General features: G+C 48.3%; 2 protein-coding genes across 3 annotated transcripts; one reads left to right on the top strand and one right to left on the bottom strand.

Annotated features, from left to right (window-relative positions):
- Positions 1-659: 659 nt before the first annotated feature.
- Positions 660-17,247, bottom strand: LOC309515668 (zinc finger protein 783-like). Its single transcript, XM_082193675.1, has 6 exons — positions 17,109-17,247; positions 9,067-9,465; positions 6,920-7,046; positions 5,807-5,911; positions 3,836-3,949; positions 660-2,785 (listed from the first exon to the last, which is right to left on the bottom strand). The coding sequence occupies exons 1-6, from the start codon at positions 17,130-17,132 to the stop codon at positions 1,875-1,877; spliced, it is 1,680 nt and encodes a 559-aa protein (XP_082049801.1). The 5' UTR covers positions 17,133-17,247; the 3' UTR covers positions 660-1,874.
- Positions 17,248-18,296: 1,049 nt separating this feature from the next.
- LOC309515466 (tigger transposable element-derived protein 3-like) lies at positions 18,297-25,311 on the top strand. Of its 2 annotated transcripts, none has more exons than XM_082193258.1 (3): positions 18,297-18,317; positions 20,778-21,208; positions 23,042-25,311. In XM_082193258.1, exons 2-3 carry the CDS (start codon positions 21,169-21,171, stop codon positions 25,027-25,029), a joined length of 2,028 nt encoding a protein of 675 aa, XP_082049384.1. In that variant the 5' UTR covers positions 18,297-18,317; positions 20,778-21,168; the 3' UTR covers positions 25,030-25,311. The 2 variants fall into 2 exon arrangements, with proteins under 2 accessions (XP_082049384.1, XP_082049383.1); XM_082193257.1 differs by lacking the exon at positions 18,297-18,317 and adding an exon at positions 18,641-19,453.
- The last annotated feature ends 2,514 nt before the right edge of the window (positions 25,312-27,825 follow it).

The raw sequence follows: 27,825 nt of genomic DNA, 5'->3' as shown, positions 1-27,825 counted from the left end.
GTTGTGGCGCTCATCTCGCTTTCAGGCCAAGGGAGCCAGCGTTTGTCCACAAGCAGCTTTCTGGGTCATGTGGCCAGCAGGGCTAAACCGCTTCTGGCGCAACAGGACACCATGACGAAAACCAGAGCGCACGAAAGCACCATTTACCTTCCCACCGCAGCGGTACCTATTTATCTACTTGCACTGGTGTGCTTTCAAACTGCTAGGTTGGCAGGAGCTGGGACAGAGCAACAGCAACGGGAGCTCACCCCGTTGAAGGGATTTGAACTGCCGACCTTCCGATTGGTTTAGACCACAGCCCAAGCTGTTTGCATCTGCATTCTTTTGAATTTGCATCATTGTACTTTGACGTTATCTGTTTATTCTTGGGAGCCTTTTTGGTTGAAAGGCGGGATATAAATAGATGGGAACATAAGCTAACCTAACATTTCATGTATGATGGACTTCCACAGTGCTAGCATGATGTTAAAGGGCACCCCAGTTACCTGGTACGAGACCAGCCTACTCTTATCTTGGCCTCCCGCATGCCAGGACCTCAGAATTAATGCTGTCTCTGCAGCCTCGCAGCCGGCACTTGGAACTGCCGACACTCTGAGGATAAAATTCACCTGCACCTGACCTGCTTTGGCAAGGCTTCATTTCCCAGAGACGAGAGGGGCTTCGGAAGAGAGACACACTGTATTGACATATTTTGCAAGAGAAGGTGTTACAAAAAACCCCAAGAAAACGCAGCCACAGACAAAACACCTGACGTCACACAGAGGAATAGCTGGCTTGTTACAGTCACCTCAGCTGACATTTAGCTTAACGACACTGAAATTAATATATATATATATATATGTATATATATAATTCAACCAATATTTACAAAGATGCCTTCTGTAAAAAATATAATAATAATAATAATAATAATAATAATAATAATAATAATAATAATATAACAGCAATATAACAGCAAGACAACAGGGGACGGCAGTTCTCCAGATACCTTTGGGGTGAGAGAGGAAGAACTAGGAGACAGTTATGGGACAGGCGGCAAGTCCTGCGGTAACTTCATACAGCAAAACAACAGTACATGAGCTCTTGGCGTTGGGTTATAACAACCAGAATCCTGGTCGAAGCTGCTTTTGGACTCGTACAAACAGCCTTGGAGTGTGACCGGATGCAGTTTGAGAAATTAAAACAAAGACAACCTCAAAAACCCACACACCTTTACTGACAACAATTAACTGGGAAAGGATGGTTTCGACTGGGCTCCACGAAGGTGCTTAACGGGCAGGGCGCCCAATGGGGAGTAGGTTGGGGGGCAGGCAGGAAGCTCGCCCCTAGACTATTTGATGAACTGTGGCCCGGCCTCCGGCAGGTCCACCTTCCCGGTTCCGGAAGCTCATCGTGTGGTGTGTGTGTGCAAGAGAGAGAGGGCGGGAAGAAGAACACAAACATCAGCCTCAAGGAGGGCTCACACAGTGACGAGACGGAAGAATGTCTTTGAGATTCTGGGTCCCTGTGGGCAAGGAGGGAGAAGCAGTGAACACTCAGCTGCCTCATCTTCACAGGAAAAACCGCAGAGAGCCAGTTCTCCACAAACGGCGGCAGAGCGGCAGGAAAGACTGCCTAAGTGCCGTTATCTGTGGCCCACCCAGGCGGAAGCAGGGCTCGGAGTACGATGTCTCAGCCTTGCGCTCACCCCCGGCACAGCGCAGGAAGGGTAAGCGATGCTCTGATGGTCCACGAGAGGGAGCCCCTCCGCCACGTCCCGGCATGCCTGGGACACTTGGGGGGCAAACCGGGAGGGAGGGGGGCAGCTGTTCTTCAGCATGCGGGGCACGGCCGACGCCGGCCAGAAGCAGAGGGCTTTGGGGACAGGGCCGTCGCTAGGGTTGCTCTTGCTTCAAGGCCACCAGGCCGGCCTGCGCCCCCAGCCCCAGGTGGTGCGCCGCAGGGTTGCGGGTGTGGATTTTCTGGTGGCAGTTCAGGGACTCTTTGTAGCGGAAGTTCTTCCCGCAGGTGGCGCACTGGTAGGGCGTCTCCCCGGTGTGGACGCGCCAGTGCTTGAGGAGGTGGTCCCGGCGGATGAAGCTCTTCCCGCACTCTGTGCACTGATAGGGCCTCTCGCCTGTGTGGATGCGCTGGTGCCGGACGGCCTTGGAGAGGTCCCGGAAGTCCTTGCCGCAGTAGGTGCACGTCAGCGGCCCGTCGCCCTTCCCGGTGTGCAGCTTCTGGTGGAGAAGAAGGCTCACCTCCAGCTTGAAGCTCTCCTTGCACTGGGTGCAGGTGTAGGGGCGCTCCACCATGTGGTTCCCGGGGCGCTTCCCGGCGCTGGGCTTGAGGGCGGGGCTCCTCTGGGGCTCGGGGCGTTTCGGGGGCTTGGGGCGCGCCGGCGTCGGGGCCCTCTGGAGAGGTAAGGGGCTCGGATTCAGCTTCAGGCCCCCTCCTCCTCCGGGGTCCATCGCCGGATAGCTCCCTCCTCCGTCGTGGGTCTTCTGGTGAGTGGTGAAGAGCTGCTTGTCCAGGAAGCCCTCCCCACACTCGCAGCAGATGTAGGGCCCAGTGTGGGCCTCGGCCTCCAGCGCAGAGGAGGGGTCCTCTTTCCTCGACTCAGCCACGCAGCGGGCCGACCGCCTCAGGCTGCTCCCCGGGGGCTTCCTTGCAGGCGCCACCGAAATGGGGTGGCTCTCGCAGAGCAGTTCCTCGCCCGGGCCCTGGAAGACTTCCGCCCACTTCCGGGGGAACATGCCGGGGAGCTCCAAGCTTTCGGGGTCTTCTTCCAGGAGCTGCGGAGTACCTGGCCAAACAGGGGAAAGAGGCAGGTTGGCGGCATATGAAATCAGACAGGGGTCCCCTTGGTTGAATCAACGAACATAGGTAACATTAAAATCACAGATCACGCCCCAGTAGAAGTTGCCCTTGAAATGGGAGAAGGAACCCAAGCCACCCCTTCATGATCCTTCAGTCCCATCCTAACCACAAAGAAACAGATTAGAGAGAGTCTCACCAAAACTCTACAAAAATCTACTTCGAAGAAAATGATGCAGACAATCTAACCCCCCCCCCTTTTATGGGACGCAATGAGAGCATCCCTTAAAAAACAAACCTCAAAAATTAGCAAAATGAAATCAGACAGACAACCGCAATTTTGATATTTCATCTCCCACTGGAAATGTTTCTGATTCGTCAAGAGCTTTTAGAGGATTAATTTGATTTGGTTCTTGGACATTTCATCTGTCTGTATTTTTATCATTTTACAATTTAATGATGTTTCAAACTGCAAGGGAGGGTTGTTTTGTTTGTTATCATGTTGTGCGGTTTTGTGATTTATAGCGTAAACCACCCTGTGATTTTAGATGAAGGGGGATATAATAATAATGATAATAATAATAATAATAATAATAATAATAATAATAATAATGGATAGTGCAGCAAGAAGGTGCCAACTGTCAAGGGCACTTCCAAAGGAATGCACTTTGTCAGAGGGTTAACTCTTTATTGTCAAAGAAACCCACTCCTATGAGAAATGGCCAGTTCTCCATCAATCACCCCTTGCCTTGCCAACAACAACAAAATAAAATAATAATAATAATAATTTATTATTTATACTCTGCCCATATGGCTGAGTTTCTCCAACCGCTCTGAGCGGCTCCCGACAGATTAAAAACAGCACAGACAGCTCCAAATATCTCAAGCACATAAGCCCAAGTCTCAAGAGCAGCCCCATTCCACCAGTCAAGAATTCTGGGCTCTGCACCGCCCTCTCCTCCCCAGGCAATGTTCGCCTTCCCCTCCCAGCCTTGTGCAGGAGGGAGAGGATCCCCCCACTTAGGCCGCTCCAACTTACTCATGGCGGGATCCCCGGGGATTTCGCTCTCCTCCAAGTCGCCCATGCTTTTGACCAGGGACATTTCCTCCGGCTCCATCCAGGAGCTGTCGTTGAGGGCGGAAATCGGAGAGCCTGTTTCGGAGAGGAGGGAAGAAGGTACAGCAGCCATTCACCACCAGCGACACATTTAGGACAGGTCTGCAAAAGGCCACCTGAGCCGAGATGATGCAAGGACGAGCTACACTGTCCACCACCTCCTCTAGCACTGATGTTCAGACTCCTCCTGTCTGCCTCCTTCATTGATTCTAGGGTTGTGTGTATTCAGCAAATCCATACAAGCACAGGACCATGTTGCTCTGAGCCTAGAATACCATCATTTGAGAATTTCCACTTTCTTTGGGACGGGGGAGCATGAGGAGGAAAACACCCAGAGAGTTCCTAGTCCTAATGGCTGTAAACAGTGACTTGAAAGTGTGTGGCCAGGAGGACATTTGGTGTAAACTGCTCTTTTGGTAAAGGGACCCCTGACCATTAGGTCCAGTCGTGGCCGACTCTGGGGTTGTGGTGCTCATCTCACTTTATTGGCCAAAGGAGCCGGCGTACAGCTTCCGGCTCATGTGGCCGGCATGACTAAGCCGCTTCTGGCGAACCAGAACAGTGCACGGAAACGCTGTTTACCTTCCCGCCGGAGTGGTACCTGTTTATCTACTTGCACTTTGATGTGCTTTCAAACTGCTAGGTTGGCAGGAGCAGGGACAGAGCAATGGGAGCTCACCCTGTCGCAGGGATTCGAACCGCCGACCTTCTGATTGGCAAGTCCTAGGCTCTGTGGTTTAACCCACAGCGCCACCCGCGTCCCCGCTCTTTTGGTAGTTTTAATATAATTTGGTATGTCTTCTGATTTGCAAGTAAACTGATACTTATTTCTTTACAGTTAGCTGATGAGAAGTAACGGGATATTCTTACGATACTTGGAACCAAAGGGTCTGTTGGTTGTGTGGGAGGGAGGGATTTAGTTTTTGTTCAGTTGGTTAGTTCATTTGTTAGAGTGGTCCTGTGTTTGGTTGCTGAACGAGAAATATAACAGTGCAATGCAACTGTATAGACATACTTTATTCAACGGATGACTTCCTCTGCTTATGTATTTACTTTTTCTTGAAAACCAAATAAAAATTACTTCAAAAGAAAAGAAGAAAAGTGTGTGGCCAGTTTGTGGTGGAGTTATGAAAACAGGAGCGTGCCGTGAGGGCAAAGTAACACCTGCTTTATCCGTGCAACTGAGCTCGGTGGCAGAATTCAACTTCAGAATTCAAGGAACGTAACTCTTACAACAAACTTGCCAATAAAGTTCCGTATAGTAAAAGCTCTGGTTTTCCCAGTAGTGACGTATGGAAGTGAGAGCTGGACCATAAAGATGGCTGATCGCCAACGAATGGATGCTTTTGAATTCTGGTGCTGGAGGAGACTCTTGAGAGTCCCATGGACTGCAAGAAGATCAAACCTCTCCATTCTGAAGGAAATCAGCCCTGAGTGCTCACTGGAAGGACAGATCCTGAAGCTGAGGTTCCAATACTTTGGCCACCTCATGAGAAGAGAAGACTCCCTGGAAAAGACCCTGATGTTGGGAAAGATGGAGGGCACAAGGAGAAGGGGACGGCAGAGGACGAGATGGTGGGACAGTGTTCTCGAAGCTACCAGCATGAGTTTGACCAAACTGTGGGAGGCAGTGGAAGACAGAAGTGCCTGGCGTGCTCTGGTCCAGGGGGTCACGAAGAGGCGGACACGACTAAACGACTAAACAACAACAACTCTCACAAACCCAACACCATGTGGGAAGAGCAACGGTTCTGAAGTTTCCTTGTCAAGGTTTTTGGAGCTTTTTGCTGTTTGCCTCAAGCCGTAAATTGTCCCCTTCAGCATCAGGGCTAGACCTGAGCTGCTCTCCCTGCACAACACGGAGGGGGGGGGGCTGCCAACTCTGCGACTCACCCAGGGTGGTCTCCTTCAGGGCTTCTCTTTCCTCGACGTCCCCCCGACCAGCGACATCTGCTTGCTCGATCCGAGAGAGCAGCTCAGGTTTGGAGATGGCAGCGTCTGTGCATGGCAAAGGGGGAAAAACTTATTAGCACCATCAAGCCTCTCATTTGCCCTCCTTTTATTTAAATTTCCCTTGGGAATGACGCAGGGGCAGGGCGGTGGTGCTCTGGGACTCCCATGAACATACTCAACGACTGGTATGTGGACTTGGAGGGAATCCTAAGGGTCATCTAGTCCACCCCACTATAACGCAGAAATCAAAGCTAAAGAATCCCCGACAGATGGCCATCCAACCTCAGTTTGGAAACCTGCAAGGATAGTCTGTTCCATCACAGAACAGCTCTTATCTTTAGAAAGTTCTTCCTAACGTTTGGCCAGAATCTCCTTTCTTAGTTTTTTTAATCCATTGGTTCAGATCCTACCCCCTGGAGCAGCAGAAAACAAGCTGCGTCTTCCATGTGAAAGTCCTTCAGATATTTGGAAATGGCTCTCATGTCACTTCTCAGTCTCCTCTTCTTACCCAGGCTAAACATATCAACTGCCTCTATTGCTCTTCATAAGGCTTGGTCTCCAGGTCGCCCTCCTCTGAACATGTTCCACTCATCATCCTACCTGAAGGAATTTCCTGGCAGGACAGACTAGCTAATGACCAGCTGAGCTCTGGGCATTCTCGTGCTGCACAGAGCTTGGCTCACCTGAAGACCTGATAAGGAACGCTTTGCTAGGTCCATATGATCCCTCAGCAGATCACCTGTTTGCCTGCAGAAGGTCCAACTTCTGGCATCTCCAGGTAGGACTTGAGAACAACTCCTATCTGAAACCCTGGAGAGCTACCACTAGCCAGAACAGGCAATACTGTGCAAGATGAACCCATGGCCTGAATCAGCATCTAGCAGCTTCCCATGTCTGGTACAAGTGATCTGCACCTGCATCACTCTGAAGCCTGGTCAGATGTTGGCTGAGAATTGATGCTGTGTCCACTTAGCAAGGCTCTGGGCCATGGTGGATGAAGGCTCAGGCACACAGAGAGCTCTGCCTGGCCACGCCATGTGGACCCTTCCTTACCCATAGAGACCACGGCCTTGTAGTTGCACTTCATGATGTGCCGGTAGAGGTCCTTCTGCCCTTCATCCAAGCTGCGCCACTCTTGCTCGGAGAAACTGCAGGAGGCTTCGTCAAACAGCAAAGGGACCTGCAACCGCGTCAAAGAGAGGGAGAAGTCACTTCCTCTTAGGTAGAGCAGCTGCCTTGCATTCAAAAACGTCCCGGGTTCAATCCTTGCCTGAAACCATAGAGAGCCACTGCCTGTCAGTGCAGACAGTACTGAACTAGATAGACCAACAGACTAACTTGGTATAAGGCAGTTTCCTGTGTTTCTAATCCTCTGCCAGGTCCCCTGATGGAAATCTCAGAACCTGGTCATATATTTAGCTTCCTACCATTTTTACACATTTTATGGGCAACTGAAATTACAGATAACCTTTCCCTGACCACCGCTGATTCCTTCCTTCCTTCCTTCCTTCCTTCCTTCCTTTGTCTTCTTCCAAGTCAGCTGGTGTCAATTCTACCGACTTTTTGATGCCAATTGAAAACAGTTTCTTCTTCTTCTCAGAAGCTGTTACTTGTTTATTTGAGTTCAAACTTCTTGTGTTGCTGCTTTTACTGCCATTTTGCACCTGCAAGGAACTATGTTAACCCAGGAAGCGATACTGTAAGGAGAATCCCTATTTTAAAACAAAACAAAACCTTCAAACACCTGGCCCAGCACACTGTGCTCACTTTGGCCAACTCTCTCTTCCTGTGGTTCCTAGCAACTGGTCTTCAGAAACACTGCTGCCTCAAATTGTGGCGCTTCCTCCTCTATAAATCTGCCTTCCAAAGCCATCCAAGTTGGGGCCATCACTGCCTCCTACAGGAAGGAATCCCATAGTTTAAATATGTGCTGTGTGAATGACTTTCTTTTATCTGAATCTTCCCACATTCAGCTTCTGTAGGGATGTTGGGAAATCTTAGCAAGTTAAAACTTTGGCTCATGCCAAGGAAGAGCACTGTGGGAGAGCCAAACACTGGAGAATTCTGGGAATGTGTATCTGCTTCTTTAGTTGCAGACTTTCTGTCTCAAAGAATGTGAATAAGTTATCTTTTCCTTCTGCAGGAAGGAGGTTCCTAGCTGATTTGTAGTCTTGACACCTGGCTATCTTAGATGCTGTTTCTATGTGCTGTCATCAAGCCAACTTGCAACTCAAAGAATCTGGTTTGGCTCTGGGAACGCTTCTAATCTTCAAGGCCTTTTGATAAACAGGATTCAGCTGTCGAGGCTCCTAAGAAGCCCGAGTTATTGTTCTTCTATCTAACCATTGGCAAATTGCTAATTAATCTAAAGAACTGATTGGCTTTTGAGTTTTGAATCCAAGTGGGTTCAAAGGGGATAAAACCTTAGGAAACCCACTTGCAATTTGCAGCCCATCTTGCCAAGCGGGCAGCCTGCCTCACCTAACCCACTTTGCCATGCTGAGACCACTGCCATGCAGAGAGGGCTTGCTGAGATAGTGTTTTGAACTGTACTGTTTCACACTTTCGTTTTCGTTGCGAGTATATTTGTAGCAAGTGATATTAAACAATGTTTTTATTTTTTTTGTTTGGGATTTGTAAGAGACGTGCCAACTTTTATGTTTGAATAATCTTGTTTTTTAATAAATCCTGGAAAAAGGACTTTTCCCTGTTTTTGTCTTTTGTGCCTTTCTGCTGGGGAAGCTAACCCAGTACCTGACCACTTAGTCGCCTGCCAGAGCCTGTTGGATTTCTGTCTGTGCCACAGTAAAGTGACAAGGGTGGGGCAGCCCGGTAACGCTGAAGAGTAATCTCCTTCCTTATGTTACTTTTCGGGGCTGTTCTGAGATAAGGAAGTGGCAGCATACTACTGTTTCTGGTTTTTTGTGTGTGTTCTGAAAAAGCTTCTGCCCACCCCTCTCTCTCTCAGCCGGGTCTTGCCGGACTTGGAGGGCAGGTGGGGGAGTGGGCGCGAATGCTACAGCTTCCTTGAATGCCCAAGAGAGTTCCGGTGTTAGGAGAGAGGAAGAAGACCCCACCCCACCCTACAAATAGCAAGGACTGCTAGAATACTGCCTGCAAAGCAGTAATTTGTGGATATGAGAAATCCCACCTCTCTTACATGGCCAGGCACAGCCCCTAACCCTGCCCACCCTGCTTACCTTGGGGATTTCCCCCCTGGATCCTGGGGGCAGGCGGAGGATCCAGAAGTTGCGGTTCTTGAGCAGGTTCTCCATGTTCTCCAGCCTCCTCTGGAGCTGCCCGTACTCTTGAATGAGGGTCCCCAGGGCAGCCCACTTGCTCTCCAGCTGGTTCCCGAATTCGACGGCGGTCTTTTCGCAGCCGTCCAGCTTCGTCTCAGCCATCCCCATCCTCCCCTCCAGGCTCATGAGCTGCGCTGCGTAAGAGTCCACTTTGCTCTCCACCGCTTGGATTTCAGCCACAACCGTCAGGGAGAGCTCAGCCGCTTCGGGGAGCACGTCCCCCATGGGCGTTTGCTCAGGGGCGCTGAGGGGCTGGGCAGCAGCCATGGGCTGGGGCTCCACCTCCCACTGAAGATCCTATTAGAGAGGGGAGACATGCAAACAACATTACGTTCCTGGGTGGTCTGGAACAGAGCAACGTTCTGCAGCCACTGTCTCTGGCCGTTCCTCTTGAGGAAGGCTCTCTAGGAACAGGTAAAGGGACCCCTGACCGTTAGGTCCCGTTGTGAAAGCCTCTGGGGTTGCGGTGGTCATCTCGCTTTCTTGGCCGAGGGAGCCAGCGTACAGCTTCCAGATCATGTGGCCAGCCGACCTTCCGATCGGCAAGCCCAAGAGGCTCTGTGGTTTAGACCACAGTGCCACCCGCGTCCCCTAGGAACAGTTAGCCAAAACTTAAAATGAAGTAAGTTCTGTGTCAAAAAAAGGTCAGAAAGTGGACGTATTTGCATATTCTGCATACTTCCACTCCTGCTGGACAATAAGGAGGGACCTGCTGGCCACTGACCGCCCACTTGAGTTCAGGAAGGCTTTCCCTGCCCACCTTTGGAATCTAATTGCCTTCAGTTCATCATCTTCATTTTATCCCAAAAGTATGAGGATTGTGAACTTGGGAGAATGAATTCTACACCAGATGCCAAATAGTCAAAATGCCAGCAGTCACTGAGCAACAAAACAACCAATGAACTGTGTACTGCAGGCGGAGATCAATGGAGAGGGATCCTTATGGGAAAGAAACCATGGCTGCTATTACGTGGTCCGAGCAGTACACTCTGAGTTATACAGAAACAAGGTGGCTTACAAGTTTCAGGGCTGCTGACCACTGCTCCATCTCTAATAAATTCTTCACTCATCAGTTATGCTGCATTTCTCTGCTTAAACACCAGCCCTTCTCTAACCATGTGATATTCCTAACCATACAATATTAATAGTATTTACTTCTCCTTATCCTTAGCATTCGTATGATGCTTGGTTCAGGTTTACATGTGTCTTTTCTACAATCAGCACTTGCTTTTTGTGGGACTGGGACAGCTCTGGGTTTACACCAGGGGTGGGGCACTGGATCTGGCCAGATCCTTCCTCCTCGGATGGGACAACTTGGACAGGTGAGCAGGACAGACCATTAGGGGAAATGGCTTTGTAGACCAAAGCTTTCCCATCCCTGACTTAAACCAATGACCCTGCCACTACTGTATCTAGTTGATCATTCAAGCACAAGTCCTTTCTATCAGCCATCAACCAGAATGCTTCATTAAGCTACCTATTGCAGCTCCAGGAGGAAACCTTTGAAGCTGCAGTGGGCCTGGAATAGCTCTGTGCACTGGAAAAGGCAGCATGAAAAGGACAAACAGCGCTGAGGTTCATCGTGGAGGAGAATACGAGACAGAACGTTCTGCATCCAGATGCAGTTCACCTCCTCAAGGAGTACAGAGAACATTTGCGGACATCTTGCTTCCAAGAGTACAAGGCAGAAGAAAGTTCAAAGGAAGGCAAAAGCAACAGAGATGAAGGGATGACTTCCATGTGCAAATTTTGCAAGACAAGGTGCCTCTCTTTAGAAAGACAACGGGCTTGCCGATCTGAAGGCTGGCAGTTCGAATCCCTGCAATGACGGGGTGAGCTCCCGTTGCTCGGTCCCTGCTCCTGCCAACCTAGCAGTTCGAAAGCAGGCCACTGCAAGTATATAAATAGTTACCGCTCCGGCATGAAGGTAAACGGCATTTCCATGCGCTGCTCTGGTTCACCAGAAGCAGGTTAGTCATGCTGGCCACATGACCCGGAAAAACTGTCTGCGAACAAACGCCGGCTCCCTCGGCCAGTACAGCGAGATGAGCGACGCAACCCCAGAGTTGTCCGCGACTGGACTTAACTTTCAGGGGTCCCTTTACCTTTACCTTACAAGACTTTTCTTGCAGCACCAATCATTTAGGACACAGCAGTTCAGCTTGTCGTGTGATAGCTGAATTTGCACATAAGTAGTTCATAAACCCTCTTCCAAAATGGAGTGTAACAGAGTGCTCAGGTGCTCTGTGGAACTCTACTGCAGGATGAGAGGTTTGCCAAGAGTATAAATGCAATTGTTAAGTACAGACAGCTCTTTTTCCAAGAGCAGAACCCCAGCAGCTCCTTTGTATGAAGCTCTCCTGGAAAGCTGGGACAGGCCTTCAATGGCATTGCTTTAGGGCAGGGGTCTGCAACCCGCGGCTCTGGAGCCGCATGTGGCTCTTTTACACCTTTGCCGCGGCTCCGGGGCGGATACTAGCGAGGGGAGGAGGCGCATTGTGCGCCCCGACACTCCTCACTGTGGCGGGCACTGTACTGGCTGTGACGTCGCATGGGGGCGGTGCGTGCATTAGTCACGCACCGTCCCGACATCACCTTCCCGCCCGCTGTCAGATTGTGGCTCCGGAGATATATTTGTTTTAAATGCCGCAATGGTTTTGCGGCTCCCAGTTGTTGTTTTTTCTTCGGAAACGGGTCCAAGTGGCTCTTTTTGTCTTAAAGGTTGCAGACCCCTGCTTTAGGGGGAATCCCATCTAATGAAGGTGACTCACCGAGTCACAAGCTGACTTCAATTTTGGGCCAAGCCTTTGATGTCTCCTCTTCTGCCCCTGCCCCACCCCCACGAATCCCCATGGTCCAATGAGGTATATTAAATTTACAAAGAAAGAGCACGTAGGGAGGATCAATTCACAGATATGGAAGATTAATGACCCAGCCAGAATGAGTCATGCCTTACTTGTGTACAGACTAGACTTAGTGCCCTACAGGGTTTTTTTTTTGGGGGGGGGGTTGGGGGGGTAGCCTTTTCACTATCACTGGCCCACTGGCCATGTAGACTGGAGCTGGTGAGAATTGATAATCCAAAGCTTGAGGAAAGCTTGGCTTGGGTACTGCAATGCAGTCCAGGGTGCAGCAGCTCAGGGGTTGAATAGAAGAAGTCAACCACTTCACTGGTTCCCAGGCCCAATTTAAAGCACTGGTTTGGACCTTGAAAGTTCTTAACATGCCCAGGACATCTCAAGCACTGCCTGCTCCCACAGAGGCCTGCCACAGTGTCAGCTCCTCTTCTGAAAGTCTGAAGTACAGTGGGTGGGTAACACAAGATCTCTGTGGTGGCACTAAAAATGTGGCACTCTATCCCTAAAGATGTTTGCCTCCCTCCTTCCTTCTTGACAGCTAGAGGCGAGGCCAAGGTGGTTCTCAGAGGGCTTTGGGATGCTTTGCCAGTGTTGCATGATAAATGAAGGCTGCTTCCATTAAATCTATTATTCGCTGTACTTCTTTTACTGATTGATTGATTGATTGATTGATTGATCGATCTATAGCCCACCTTTTCCCCCCAAGAAGCTCAAGGTGGCATACACAGTTTTACCTAACCCCCCTCTATTTAATCCCCACAACAGCCCTGTGCGGTAGGTTAGGCTGAGGGGCAGGGACTGGCAGGAACTGGTCCCCAAGGTCACACCCAGTGAGCATCATGGTCAAGTGGGGATTCGAACCCTGGTCTCTTCCCAGGTCCTAGTTCGACACTTAAACCACGACACAACACTGGCTCTCTTAAGTTTGGATGGTTTATACATGATTTGTGGTGGGTTCTGTTGCTGTTGTTTATTTTGCAAGCTGCCTTGGAGACCTTAAATCAAAGGCAGGCAAAAAAATGTTTTAGTAAAAGAAGCAAAATAAGTAATCTGTATGAAAATATTGAGGGGTGTTCTCTTGCTTAAGAGCAAAGGAAGGGCCTTGTGGGACCACCTTGTCCCAGCAAGCGAGAAATGGCAAAGGAAAAAAGGAGGCCCCACCAATATCAGGAAGCGAGCAAGTCACTAGGGCAAGAGGGTCCATTGCACAAGCAATTCCCAAAATGTCTTTGGAAAATGAGCAGCATTTTGTTTTGTTTTTTTAAAGAAGGTTTATAAGAATTCTACAGGACAGTGTCCTCTCTGGGGGGATTACAAAATTAAAAATACAAATGCAGATTTCACAGCAAAGCAGCAATCACCACAAATATAAAAAGTATGTATGGTATTCAACCCAGCATAAAATAGTCAAACCATTTAAAACCAACAGATTCTAAAACAACAAAGACATAAAAATCATCCTAACTAGAAGCCAACCGAGTCCTCCAGGCTTTTTTTGAAGGGTATCTCTGATCATGCATCCATCCATCTTCTGTGGAAGGAGACCCATGGACTAGGGACCACCACCGATAAGGCCCAAGTTAGGGGCAGACAAGCAGGGCCTCCAAAGCTGATCTTGACATACGGGCTGGTTCACGTGGGTGAAGATGGCTATGAATTTCTAGGATCAGAACACACACCTCCCCCCCAAAAAATATATATATATTACGGGGGAGGACTTGACAGGCTTTCTTCCATGATATTTTACAGTTTAGTCCATCTGAAAGATAGTATTCCCAGGCTTTGAGATCTTTGGGGGGGAGGCCCTTTTCTCAGTACTGGAAAAGGGCCTTCTCAGTGGCTGCTCCCAGACTTCGGAACTCCCTTCCTAAAGAAGGAAGACTGGTTCCCTCCCTTCACCAGCAGGTGAAGACTGTTTTATTCCGACCGGCTTCTGGGAACTGTTGTTGTTTTTTTAAACAAGGAAATGGCTTTTAATAGCGCTGTTCTTTTTTATTATCTGGACTTTTATATATTGCTTTTCTATTACTTTTAAATTACAGTCATACCTTGGAAGTCAAACAGAATATGTTCCGGAAGTCTGTTCAACTTCCAAAACATTCAAAAACCAAAGCGCAGCTTCCGATTGGCTGCAGGAAGCTCCTGCAGAAAATCGGAAGCCGCAGAAGCCCCATCGGATGTTCAGCTTCCAAAAACAGTTCACAAACCGGAACAGTCACTTCTAGGTTTGCAGCATTCAGGAGCCAAAACGTTCGAGAACTAAGCTGTTCAAAAACCAAGAGACGACTGTATTATCTTTTATGTTTTTTCCACTTTTTTAAAATTTCTGCGTTGTTCTGGTCTGGGGAAAAGGAAGGATATAAATAAATAAAACAGCAACAACACTTTAAACAATGCAGTCCAAATCTCAGCTGCCAAAAAACCCTGTAATTAAGGACCATGAAACCATTTCCAGAGACCTTGACTGTGCGCAAGACTTGGGACTGAACCACCTGTGCAGACTTGCAGCCCTATGCATCACGCCTTTATGCTAGGAGCAAAGGAACGCATCAGTTATTCCTCGATGACAGCATCATCACATCTTTAGGCTCTAGGGCATGGATTGAAGGCACATGATGCAGCAACCTTGCAGATGCGAAACAGAGGCAGCTCTAAGCACTGCCTGAATGGGAGATTATCTGGGAGCTCTCTTGTTATGCCACAATGAACTTGTGGAAGAAATATTAAGAATCAAAATATACCCCTTGTAACTCATTCATCTTCTTCCTTGGTTATTTCTTAACACGCTGCCATATATACTGTATTTTGCTTTGTACCAATACCTCTTTTTTGTACTGTTTCTTGTTGTTCTTAATTAAAAATATCTTTTTAAAAAAAGAAGACGAAGCAAACACAATTCACCCCGATCCTTGCTGCACCTTGGTAAGAGCAACAGAAAGCATTTTTTCCCCTCCTGGGTCCATTCTACCCTCCAAAGCTCCATAACAAGGTCCTAGCTGAAAATTAACTAGCATCACAACTATCTGTCCTTAAAAACTGCCCCTCTCACTCTTTCCATGGGGAGGTTGGGGGCAGGCAGGCTGCATAATAAACACAGCACCCCTTCCATGCTAAATTGGGCTTCGTGCTCCTGCCTCTCTTTGCCCTGAAAGCCTCTCTACAAAAGGCAGCAAGAGCCCTATTTGCAGAGGCCAGAAACAATTTGAGGATGGGTTAACGCAGGGGAAGAGATGACAGCTACCTGATTTGCTTTCATTGATGGGAGGAATTAACTGCCTCAGCCCTAGGGATGCAAGACACTTCCTCCACGGAGGAGTTCCTATCAGATCTGGGGCACCTGTTTTCCTAGGAGGGAGAGGAAAAGCTAGCCCCCTTTGCTGCTGCCCCCATCAACACCCCCTTGCCCAAAATAAACTACACATCCGTTTTGGGGCCTAATCCTTAGCTTCAGGAGGTAGTTGTAACATATATTTGTTTTCCTCCCTCTCCAGCATCATCATCTCCCGGCAGTGTTTGCTTCTCCCCTCTCAGATCCAGCCCCCCAAAATTAACCCCCATAAAAAACTCCCCCACATCCATTTTGGGGGCTGATCCATAGCTTCAGGAGGTAGTTTTGACATGTATTTGTTTCCCTCTCTCTCCAGCATCACCACCATCTCCTGACAGCCTTTACCTCTCCCCTCTCAGATCCTCCCCAAATGAACCTCCCTTTAAAAAAACCACTGCACCCCACAACTGTTTTGGAGCCTGATCTGCAGCTCAAGGGGGCGGTTTTGACATATGTGTGTGTGCATCTCTGTCCCGGAGCCTCACCCTCATTTCTGGGCAGCCTTTGCCTCTTCCCTCCCAGATCATCAAAAAGATCAATCCCCCCCCAAAAAAACACCCCTCCATCTCAGACCCGTTTTGGGGGCCTAAGCTGCAGGTCCAGGACGTGCTTCTGACATGTGGATGTTTTCCTCTCTCTTCCTCAGCATCATCATCACCTCCTGCCGGCCTTTGCCACTTCCCCCCTCCCCAAAAAAGCACCCCCCAAAAAAAACAACAACCCCTCCATCTCACACTCTTTTGTGGGCCTAAACTGCAGGTCCAGAAGGTGCATCTGACATGTGGATGTTTTCATCTCTCTCCCTGAACGACATCATCATCTCCTGGCACCCTTTGCCTCTTCCCTCCCTGATCACCCCCCAAAAAATCAACCCCCCCCCACCCATTTGGGGGCCTGACCTGCATCTCCAGGAGGCGGTTTTTGACATGCACGTGTCTTCCGGCTGATAATTTTTTATTGATATTATACATATGTACAAATAAACTTATACAAAATCCAATACTTAAATTGCACAAAATATATTCACTCCATGAGTCATAAATACATTCATTTCAGGCTCTGCCGAGCCTTGGACTTCCTTCTACTCCTTTGGTAAGTATCAAATAGACTTTATATTCACGCATTTTATCTCTTTCACATAATAACCAATTACTGTTATGAGTTCTTTCCAGTCCCGCTAATGTTATTTAAAGTTTGGTTCTAATATATATATCCAATACTTAACCCAGTTGTCATGGAATTTCTGTTCACCTTGATCTCTTATCCTCGCAGTTATTCTAGCGCGCTCGGCATAGTTTATTAATTTAATCTGCCGATCGTATATATTGGGTATAACATCCATTTTCCAGATAAGGTACTGTTTTTATATGCCACAAGAGCCGCAAGAATCATGTTAGCACAAAACTGGAAGACATGTTCCATCCCCCCCCCTCCATCTTCAGCATCCTCAGCCCCTGACAGCACTTTGCCTTCCCCCCCCCGCTCCCCACACCACAAAAAACACCCCCCTGGACCCACAACTGCAGCAGCCACAAGAGCCCCCCCTCCAGCCAAGGGGGGGGTGTCTCCAAAGGAAGGGGTCCCTCCGCAGGCCCCCCCCCCACCGCATCCATTCCCTCCCCCTTCGCCACCCATGACAACCTCCCTCAGCAGCAGACTCCATTTTGGGAGCCCACCCCCCCTTCATCTCCCCCCCCTCCGCCCAACCGTCACCTCTCTCTCCCCCCCCCCCCTGTTCCAGGTCCCTCGCTCACCTGGGCGGGGCTCCACTCGGCCATGGCCCGGCGCTGTCGTCGCAGCTTCTGAGGAGGGGCGCGGAGGGCCGGCGGGAGAGCGAGAGGGAGGAGCGGGGCGGGCAAGACGGACAGCGGCGCCGGGGAAGCTCCAGGAAGCGGAGCGAGCGCCGGGAGAGAGCGCCGCCCAGGGGCGGAGGAGGAGAAGGCAGGTGCCGCAGCGACACCTGGCGGCCGGAGGCCGTGGGCGACGCTGCGGGGAGGTAGGCGGGGGAAGAGCCGGGCGGGGGAGACCTGGTTGTTAATAATAATAATAATAATAATAATAATAATAATAATAATAATAATAATAATAATAATAATACATAATAATAATACATAATACATAATAATAATAATACATAATACATAATACATAATTCATTAATTTTACTGATTACAATTTAGAAAAAATACAAATACACAAAAAAAGGAAAATACATGTAACCAAGAGAAAATTAGAAAACATTTTATTATTATTTTTAAAGTAATATTTATTGAAGTTTTAAAGACAATAAAAAGTTTCAAAGTTTAAACATAAAAAATAAGAACAAAGAATAACCCTAATAGAAGAAAAAAGAACTACAAAGATACAAAAACAAAACACATAAAAAATGCAAAATAGAAAACAGTTAACAAAAAAAGAAGAAAAAAACACACACCAATATTTTCATATCTTGTACTTCATTTACTAGTTTCCTGACCTCCTCACACCTCCCTTTTTGTATTCCAGTTCAGATATTAAATTCAGCAAGTCCTTACCCTCTATCATTTGTCCTTGCTCAACGTCTTAACCTATTATAGATATGTATTTTCCACCATTATCAATCCATATTTACATATTCTTATTGATCTTTTTACCAATGCCACTTATTTTCAATCCAACATCCCTTTAACATTCAATAATTCTACAGTATTTCTGCAAGTAGTCTTTAAATTTCTTCCAATCTTCTTCCACCACCTCTTCTCCCTGATCTCGAATTCTGCCAGTCATTTCTGCCATTTCCATGTAGTCCATTACCTTCATCTGCCTAGAAAACATTTTACCTCTTCTCATATTTACAATTATTTACCCCTCTACAAAACAATATTCACAATAAAGAAAAGAAATGAAAGGTAAAATATAAAAGAAAAGAACAAGAAGAAGATGAAGAAAAGCAAGAAATAAGATCAAGAATGAGAATTTTAAAAGTAGATAAGTATTCACTATACACAGCCATTTCCAATCTATGTTTATGTTCAGTTATGTATTTTCACCATATCCTTATCTATCTTAATTAAAATATTTTTAAAAGACTCTGATAATAATAATAACTTTTATTTATACCCCGCCCTCCCCAGCCAAGACCAGGCTCAGGGTGGCTAGCAACCAATAATAAAAACATGTTGATTAAAATACAATTTAAAAAACAAGATTAAAGTACAACATTAAAACATTAAGATGCAGCCTCTTCACAGGAGGAGAAAGGGAAAAGGATAGAGGGGAAGGGGATCAAGTTGGCTCCGAGCCAAAGGCCAGGCGGAACAACTCTGTCTTACAGGCCCTGCGGAAAGAAATCAGATCCTGCAGGGCCCTGGTCTCATAAGACAGTGTTCCACCAGGCCGGGGCCAGTGTTGAAAAGGCCCTGGCTCTGGTTGAGGTTAATCTGACTTCCTTAGGGCCCGGGACCTCTAGGGTGTTGCTATTTATGGACCTTAAGGTCCTCCATGGGGCATACCGTGAGAGGCGGTCCCGTAGGTACGAGGGTCCTAGGCCGTGAAGTTATTGTTACCACCATTAGAATAATATAGGATACAGTGCCGGATTCATGTATAAGCTAAACAAGCTATAGCTTAGGGCCCCACTCTTTTGGAGGCCAGCCCAAAAAATTTAAAGGGGAAAAAACCTGGATGTGCATTTCCAAAATATAAAATAAAAAGCAAATAAAATAAAAGCAACAGTGTTTTGTGTTGTGTAGGCTCCTGTGATGTAAGTCATGGGCCCCGCCTGCTTGCCTGCTCCCTAAAATATCACCGGTTTGCTCATTTCTATATATAGGGTGCCTACATTCTGCATGGACTGGTTGCATGCCAACATGTGCAAATGGATTTAGATCAGGCTTCCTCAAACTTATAGCACAGTACATTGATTATTGCCTTCATTTTATGGATCAATGGTCTCATTGGATAGTAACTTTCATGTTAAATTGCTGTTTTAGGGATTGTTTTGAAAAGTCTGGAACGGATTAATCCATTTTGCATTACTTTCTATGGGAAAGCGCGCCTTGGTTTTGGAACACTTGGTTTTGAAACGGACTTCTGGTACGGATTAAGTTTGAGAACTAAGGTACAACTGTATTTGCTTTGCTAATCACCTTCCTTTTGTCCTCCATGATGGCTCTTATCCCAAGAGATTTTCTGAGCAGGAAAAGTTGTTTGGTTTGTATTTTGACACTGTTAAATTCAGCATCTGGCAGCCCAGATTAATACTCCAAACACTTGCTAAATCCAGGAATTATGTGTGTCTTGCACCCACAAACTCTGGCACTCTCTCTCTCTCTCTCTCTCTCTCTCTCTCACACACACACACACACACACACACACACACACTGTGATTGATACAATCTTGGTGGTTGAAACAATAAATAACAGTTAATAAATTAAGGGCTACCTATAGCTTTTTAGAGTAGGTGAGAGGGATGTTTTACTACATTTCCTTCCCTTGGTTTTTATTTTTATTATTAATTAAATTAATTAAATTTCTTTAATTTGAACCCACAACCTTGAGACTAAGAGTCACACGGAGACTTTGAAAAGCTGGTGTCACTGGATCAAGCTAAATGGTTTTAATTGGGTTTTGAATAAATGTGCAATTAATTGTCTGTGTTTTGAATTTCATCGTGCTGTTAGCTTCCTTAGCGTTCTAGATTAGCGTTATCTTCCTTAGCGTTTTTCCTTAGCGGGCTGTGCAAACCGCTATTACGAATGATGCATTCTTTTTATATAGCATAGGGGAGAACTGGGTGTGAGTTTATGGAACCAAGGGGGCAGTAGCTGGAAAAAGTTTGGGAACCACTGGTGTAAATAAGGACGTGACTTGATATAAAGGAGCTTCCTGTGTCCCTATTTAAATTGGCTCATTATTCTCTATCATGAGGACTACAATCTTAAAGGGGGGGGCAGGTAAGTGCCACAACAAACCAGTTTTATATGCAAAATGCCCCAGTAGCAGCTTCAGATAGAGCTAGGAATGTTCCCGCAACCTGAAATCCCATAGAGCTGCTGTCATTCAGTGTTGACAATATACAGTACTGAGCTAGTGGTGATAACCTTGGTTCTAAATTTCCTGACAGATTTCCTTTGTGCCCAGTCTCGGCCGCAGCAGCCCGTGAAAGAGGCAGGTGGGGTCGTGGAGTGGCCTCCCCTACCAGGCCTCCCCTGGTTTTGAGAAATGCAAATAGTCTTGCTTTTGCAGCCCTGGCAATTTGCCTGTGGGGAGGAGCGATTCCCATCCTAGTCCTCTTCCAGCACCCTCCTGCCCCAGTCTGTGGGGATGCTGCGTCAGGAAAGGCTGTCTCGCTCTTGCTGGGGATATCGCTGTTGGTTTTTTCCAATGAACCATTGTTCTCTCTCTCCCTCCCTCTCTCTCTCTCTCTCTCTCTCTCCTCTAGCTCCATTGCTGCCCATTGGAGGGATCCCTTGTCCAATCCAGGCCAAGAAGAAATCCTAAACAGAAAGGCACAGCACCAATTGGTGAGATGAACATAGAGCAGGCAGACAGGATGGGGCTGGCGGTGGGGAGATTTGCTGGGTGGGAGAAGCTGAGCAAACAGGCCTCTACCCTCTCCTGCCCTGTGACTTTTTGGTGGAGTGGGAGCAGCCTTGCGCTCGCCTCCCTCTCCGGGAGATGCTCGGACTCTGGTCCTTCCAGCATCCTCCATCCTCAGCCTTTCTCTCCTCCCTGCATCCTCTCTTGCTACCAGCATTAGTTCTGAAGCCTCTGGGTGCTGCGAGGATACTCAGAGCAGCAGTGGTGGGGGCTCCATCTCGGCTTGGCGAAGGATGGCTCAAAAAGACCAGGTTCCACTGGATACAGATTCAGGTAAGGATGGCTCAGAGAGCTGCATGCGGAGAGCTTGAGGGATTCATTTTAGATGCGGGGATTGGGGACTTTTAGTCCTGGAAGCTGTTTTCACAGCTGCAGCAAAAAAGAGAAAAGGGAGAGAGTAGAGTACCCTTGTAGAGAGTGATTTCCACTCACCTACTTGGAAGCAACAACTCGGTGGACACATGCATGGGGTTGAGGAGTGAGTTTCTGGGTGGTTCCTCAGGAGGAGGAGGAGGAGGAGGAGGAGGAGAAGGATTCTTTCAATGCACCTCACCACAAAAAAAGTTCTGTGCAAATGAAAATTGCTTTTGCCCAGTCCCATTAGCCGCAAATTGGGGTGGGGGAACCGGCAACTCTTGCACGAAAGCATTTCTGCTGCCTTGCAAATGGGCGGAGATGTTTGCTAGCCCTGTCACTCAGCTATGCAGCATGATGCAACCTTGACTGGTGGAAGAAGGGAACAGAGGGGGAGCACCAAATTCCACCAGAGTAAAGGTAAAGGGACCCCTGACCATTAGGTCCAGTCGTGACCAACTCTGGGGTTGCGGCACTCATTTCGCTTTACTAGCCGAGGGAGCCGGCATACAGCTTCCAGGTCATGTGGCCAGCATGACTAAGCCAGAGCAGCGTACGGAAACGCCATTTACCTTCCCGCCAGAGGGGTACCTATTTATCTACTTGCACTTTGACGTGCTTTCGAACTGCTAGGTTGGCAGGAGCAGGGACCAAGCAACGGGAGCTCACCCCGTCACGGGGATTCGAACCGCCAACCTTCTGATCGGGAAATAGTAGGCTCTGTGGTTTAACCCACAGCGCCCCCCGCATCCCTTCTACCAGAGTAGGACTGGCTTAAAGGTTCAAATGTGGGTCCAGCAAGGCATACTCTCTCATACCTGCCAGGCTCCCGTCATGCAAACAGAGCCTCCACTGGCATCTGCCCTGCACCTTCTAAAATATCCCCATGCCTACAAGCCAGGAAGTCTCTGTTTTGCCTCCACAGTTGGATACAGCAATGCTTCTGAATACCAGTCCCTGGAAACTGCAAAAGGGGAAAGTTGTTCTTGTAATCAAATCCTGCTTGGGGGTTCCTCATACTGGACATCTGGTTAACCACTGTGAGAACAGGATTCTGGACTACGTGGGCTATTGGCTTGACCTTGCAGACTCTCCTTGTATTCTTGTCCTTCTTCTCAAGAGGGGATTCTTCACAGGGGAATTTAGTGTGACCACGAAGCTGTTCAGTGCTCACCTTGTTTTGCAGCATCCCAATGATGCCCTTCTTATCCAAGTCCCACCCCACACTTTCCCCCATTTAAGCAGGATTTTGCCTATCTGCAGATACAGTGGAGGCTCGGGTTGCGAACGTGATCCGTGCGGGATGCACGTTTGCAACCCGCAGCAGTGCATCTGCACACTCGCGGGTTGCATTTTGGCGCTTCTGCACATGCGCAGAGCATGATTTAGCACTTCTGCGCATGCGTGACCGCCGAAACCCGGAAGTAACCCCTTCCGGGTTTCGGCGGTCCGCAACCCGAAAAAATGCAACCTGAAGTGTCTGTAACCCGAGGTATGACTGTAATCTGAAAAGCAGAAATAATACAAGTCCTCTGTCTGAAAGATTTCAGGATGTTGACTTCAGGGTTCTTCTTGGCAGTGCCCAGTCTGACCAAAGGACCCCCATGCTAGTTAGGCCTGATGAGAGTTGTAGTCCCAAACATATGGAGGTCACCTGGTGAAGGGTGGTCTGTTAGATAGAAGAACATATAGAAGTCCATTACACTTCCTTTGGTCACTCAGTTAACCTTCTCTGCGTTTTTTCTTTTCCAGGATTGGACCGGCATCCAAAAAGAGTGAAGGAGGAAGAGGAACCAGAGATGTATCGAAAGAGGCAGGAGGTCTTGCCTCCTGCCAATGCCTCACCTGAAAAAGGTGGAGAGAATGGACTCAGTCCTCCTGCACGCGGGCAAAACCACTTGGAACCAGGGCAGCCTGACTCCAGAGCAGGCAGTGAGGAGGGTCTGGTGATGGACCACAGAGTGGGATGTGGCCCCAGTGCGCCTGCCTTTGGGATCTGCAGAGCTCCGATGGGAGAGATGCCCCACTGGTGCTTGGAATGTGGGAAGAACTTTGCCCAAAAGGCAGAGTTAGAAAAGCACGGTCTGAACCACACCGGGCAATGCTCATACATCTGCGGGGACTGCGGGAGGAGCTTGATGGAGCATGTTGCTCTCGCCACTGGTCAGGGAGCCTGCCCGGCAGGGAATGCCAGCAACCACACCAGCTGCAGGAAGAGGGTTTCACCTCTGTCGAGCGAGACTGTCGTGCAGAGGAAAGAACGGAAGGAGCTCTCCCTGCAAGAGAAGGTCCGGGTGCTGGAGATGCTGGAAGGGCCCAAGGTCTCCCAGAGCGAACTGGCCAAGAGGTTTGGGGTCTCCCAGCCCCAGATCTGCCGCATCATCAAGAACAAAGAGCGCATCCTGGCCGAGTGGTGCAAGAACGGCAACCCAGGGCGCAAGCGCAAGCTAGAGGAGAAGACCATGGCTGGTGAGGTGGCCCTTCTCCAGTGGTTTGAGCACAGGTGTGTGTCCAGCACCCCTGCCAATGGGATGCATTTGCAAGAGAAGGCTGGAGATCTCTCCAAGATGTTCAGGAGGAAGCCAGAGCTGGAGGCAGGCCTGGGCTGGTTGCGTGGTTTCAAAGCCAGGCAGAAAGCGGCGCATGGAAGACCTCCGGAGGAGAAAGAGAACAGCGAGGATCTGGAGGATGAGGGCTGGGAAAACAACGTCCTGCCCTACATCCTAAACAAATACGACCCCCGTGACATCTACGCCTGCGGGGAGGCTGGCATCCTGTTTCGAGCTACCCCAGAAGGCCTAGCTTGGGACAGCGGAGAGGGAGCCAAGGACCAGCTCACTGTCTTGCTCTGCACCAATCTGGATGCTTCAGACAAGAGGGACGCCTTGATCGTCGGCAAGGCACGAAGGCCATTTGGCTTTCAAGGGGTTGACAGGGAGGACCTGCTGCCGGTCACCTACAGAGCTGATAGCAAGGCATGGATGACAGCGGCCATCTTCACTGAGTGGCTCCAGAAATTCAACGAGGACATGAAACGAACAGAGAGGAGCGTGGTGCTGTTTTTGGTCCCATGTGCGGCGCATCCTGACACTGAGCTCTCTCATACCAAGATGGTTTTCATGCCTCCTGGCTCTTCCCGGATCCATCCTCTTGAGCATGGGCTGTTCCAAAACTTCAAATGCCACTACCGGAGGAGGATGCTTCTTCGCCTCCTTGCCGTGCTTGACAGCAGATCCCCCGTTCCTGCAAGCAAACTCTCAAAGCACCTGACTCTTTTGGATGCTGTTCATATGATAGTCCAAGCCTGGTTAGATGTCTCTCCACAGACCATCACAAGCTGTTTCCAAGCTGCGGGCTTTGGCTTGGCTCTCCGCATCCCAGCTCCTCCCATGGACGTGGTCCAAGCCCTGGGGTTCAAGGACCGGCAACAATTTGAACAGTTTGTGCTGGTTGATGAGGAGCTGGAGTGTTTTGGAGACCAGGAGGGTGCTGAAATGCTCCAAGGGGTTCAAGAACCAGCCTGTGCAGCTGCAGAGGAAGAGAAGGCGGAGAACTTGCCCTGCCCTTCCAATGCAGAAGTCATGGAGAGTCTGGCCACACTGAGGCGCTATTTTGAGTGCCACTCGGTATCCTCAACCGTCTTCCAGACCTTCTACAAGCTGGAGGATGTGGTTCATGGAATGTCTCTGGCTAATATGCAAGTATTAAGGGCAAAAGAATTGAACAAAGAAGGACTCTGAGCCTTAAAAAATCATCATCACCTGTACAACAGCCTTTGCCAAGTTTGTGCCCTCCATGATGTTTTGGACTACAACTCCCATCAGCCCCTGCCAACATGGCAGGGATGGGGGGAGGTTGCTGCAGGGTGATCAGGTGGGCTTGGGCTTAGGAAGTAATGCTGGGAATGGTCTTTGGAAATCCCTTCCCCTAAGATAGCATAAAAGTGAGAATTAGTGCATTGCTTGCATGGCTGTGAATTTCTTCCAAGATATCCAGGATGGGAAATGTCTGGGGCTCTGGAACAGGTTATCTCTGTCCCCAATCCAATTGACCGTATTTTTCGCTCTATAACACGCACCCAACCATAACACGCACGTAGTTTTTAGAGGAGGAAAATCCGTAGGCATGCCACCCGTAGGCATTCCCTCCATAACACGCACAGACATTTCCCCTTACTTTTTTAGGAGGAAAAAAGTGAGTGTTATGGTGCAAAAAATACGGTAATTAACCTTTAAAGTGCTGAAAGGCTCTTTAATTATTCCTAAAAAGTGGTCACTCTTCTAACTGAGCCAGTTCACTGACCTGGTTTTGGAAGATTTATTCATTCAGTTCATTACCAAAATTTTTATACTGCTAGATTACGGTAAAATCTATAGACACTTTCCAAGAACTATCCTTTTATTACCGATTAAAAACATTAAAATTAAGAGTAAAAGGAAATGAAAGCATGGCAACATCCAAGATGTCTTCCACACCATTGTGGTAAGAGCCTTTGGTCCTCCTGGTGTTGTTGGGCTTCATGATCCCTGATCTTCCTCATCATGCCAGTTGGGGCCAATGGGACCCTGGAGCCCCCCACCTGGAGGGCAGCAGGCTCCGCCTCCCTGTGCTAAACTTTGTGATGTAGGAATACAACCTGTCTTTTAAAAGGGCTGGAAGAGATGCTCACTGACTTTTTTGTCAACAGTTTGAAAATATATAATAAAAAAGATACTGTGGCTGGGCTTAGAGTCTGTGCATTATGTCATTAGAAAGAATCTGCAGCAGTTTTAGGTCACCACGGACAGCTCCTGTCCTGTATATTCATTGCGTTATTCTGAATGGTTCAGCCCAAGTTATTGCATCTGAGTAATGGTGGCACCTTTAAGAGAGACTTCCTCAATTAAACTCAGCTGAGAAAGCCAGGCTCCTGCCATCAGTTCATCCAGCAACTACTATTTCTTTTCAGAACCTTCTCTCCATCATTGGTGGTTTCAGAATTGCGTGTGTATCTCCTTTCCCTGATCTGTAGGTTATAATAAACTATTATTTTAAACAGAAATCCAGCTGAACCCTTTTGGCATATAAATATAGTAAATGAGTAAGAGTGCACGCAGTTTAGCCTGTGGATGAGTGCAGTTGCCAGGCAGGCTGGTCGTCAAGGCTCAAGATCTGAGTTCAAGTGCTACCTTTGTCACATAATTCCTCATGTGGTCTTTGAGCGTTCAGTCTTGTGTGTGGGAAAAAAGACCACTCTGCTCTGCCTTGGTCACACCCCACCTGGAGACCTGTGTCCAGTTCTGGGCACTACAGTCTAAGGAGAATATTGACAAGCTGGAAGGTGTGCAGAGGAGGGAAACTAAGATGATGAAGGGTCTTGCAACCAAGCCTTATGAGGAACAGTTGAAGGAGTTGGGGATGTTTAGCCTGGAGAAGAGCAGACTGAGAGGTGTTATGTAAGCCACCTTAAAAATCTGAAGGGCTGTCACATGGAATAATAATAATAATAATAATAATAATAATAATAATAATAATAATAATAACAACAATAATAATAAATTATTTAAACCTGGCCCACCTGGCTGGGTCTCCCCAGCCACCCTGGGTGGCTTCCAACAAAGTATTAAAATACAGTGGTCTATTAAACATTAAAAGCTTCCCTAAACAGGGCTGCCTTCAGATATCTTTTAAAAGTCTGGTAGTTGTTCTTCTCTTTGACATCTGGTGGGAGGGCCACAGGGCGGGTGCCACTACCAAGAAGGCCTTCTGCCTGGTTCCCTGTAACTTGGCTTCTTGCAGTGAGGGAACCGCCAGAAGGCCCTTGGTGCTGGACCTCAGTGTCCGGGCTGAACGATGGAGGTGGAGACGCTCCTTCAGGTATACTGGACCGAGGCCGTTTAGGGCTTTAAAGGTCAGCACCAACACTTTGAATTGTGCTTGGAAACGTACTGAGAGCCAATGTAGATCTTTCTGAAGACCGGTTTTATGTGGTCTTCGCGGCCGCTCCCAGTCACCAGTCTAGCTGCCACATTCTGGATTAGTTGTAGTTTCCGACATGGAAGATGGAGCAAGCTTGTTTTCTGCTGTTCCAGAAGGTAGAACCCAAACTGATGTATTAAAATGACAAGAAAGAAGATTCCACCTAAACATTAGGAAGAACTTCCTGACAGTAAGAGCTGTTTGACAGTGGATTTTGCTGCCAAGGAGTGTGGTGGAGTCTCCTACTTTGGAGGTCTTTAAGCAGAGGCTTGACAACCATATGTCAGGAGTGCTCTGATGGTGTTTCCTGCTTGGCAGGGGGTTGGACTCGATGGCCCTTGTGGTCTCTTCCAACTCTATGATTCTATGATTCTAAGATTCTATCTGTACGTTCAGAATAACTTTCTGACAGTGAGAGCCACTCGGCGGTGAAATGGACTACCTCAGAAGATGGCGGGACTCTCCTCCATTGGAGGTTTTTAAACAGAGCTTGGAGGGCCACCTGTCAGGGATTCTCTAGCTGTGACACAGACACTGCAGGGGGTTGGACTAGATGACCCCCCTGGGTCCTTTCCAAC

The sequence above is a fragment of the Podarcis vaucheri genome (assembly GCF_965113315.1).
Source record: "Podarcis vaucheri genome assembly, chromosome: 12".
Lineage (NCBI taxonomy): Eukaryota > Metazoa > Chordata > Lepidosauria > Squamata > Lacertidae > Podarcis > Podarcis vaucheri.
The sequence above is the reverse complement of the archived record's forward strand: the minus strand, read 5'-3'. Positions and strand labels throughout refer to the sequence as shown.

Bases quoted from the DNA above. Each gene is read 5' to 3' on its own strand.
- LOC309515668 (XM_082193675.1), bottom strand. From the start codon at position 17,132: ATGGCCGAGTGGAGCCCCGCCCAG. The intron at 9,466-17,108 runs GTGAGCGAGGGA...CCTCTCTAATAG, and splicing joins CCGAGTGGAGCCCCGCCCAG to GATCTTCAGTGGGAGGTGGA. The intron at 5,912-6,919 runs GTAAGGAAGGGT...TGCCATGCACAG, and splicing joins CAAGGCCGTGGTCTCTATGG to ACGCTGCCATCTCCAAACCT.
- LOC309515466 (XM_082193258.1), top strand. From the start codon at position 21,169: ATGGCTCAAAAAGACCAGGTTCCACTGGATACAGATTCAG. The intron at 21,209-23,041 runs GTAAGGATGGCT...TTTCTTTTCCAG, and splicing joins TCCACTGGATACAGATTCAG to GATTGGACCGGCATCCAAAA.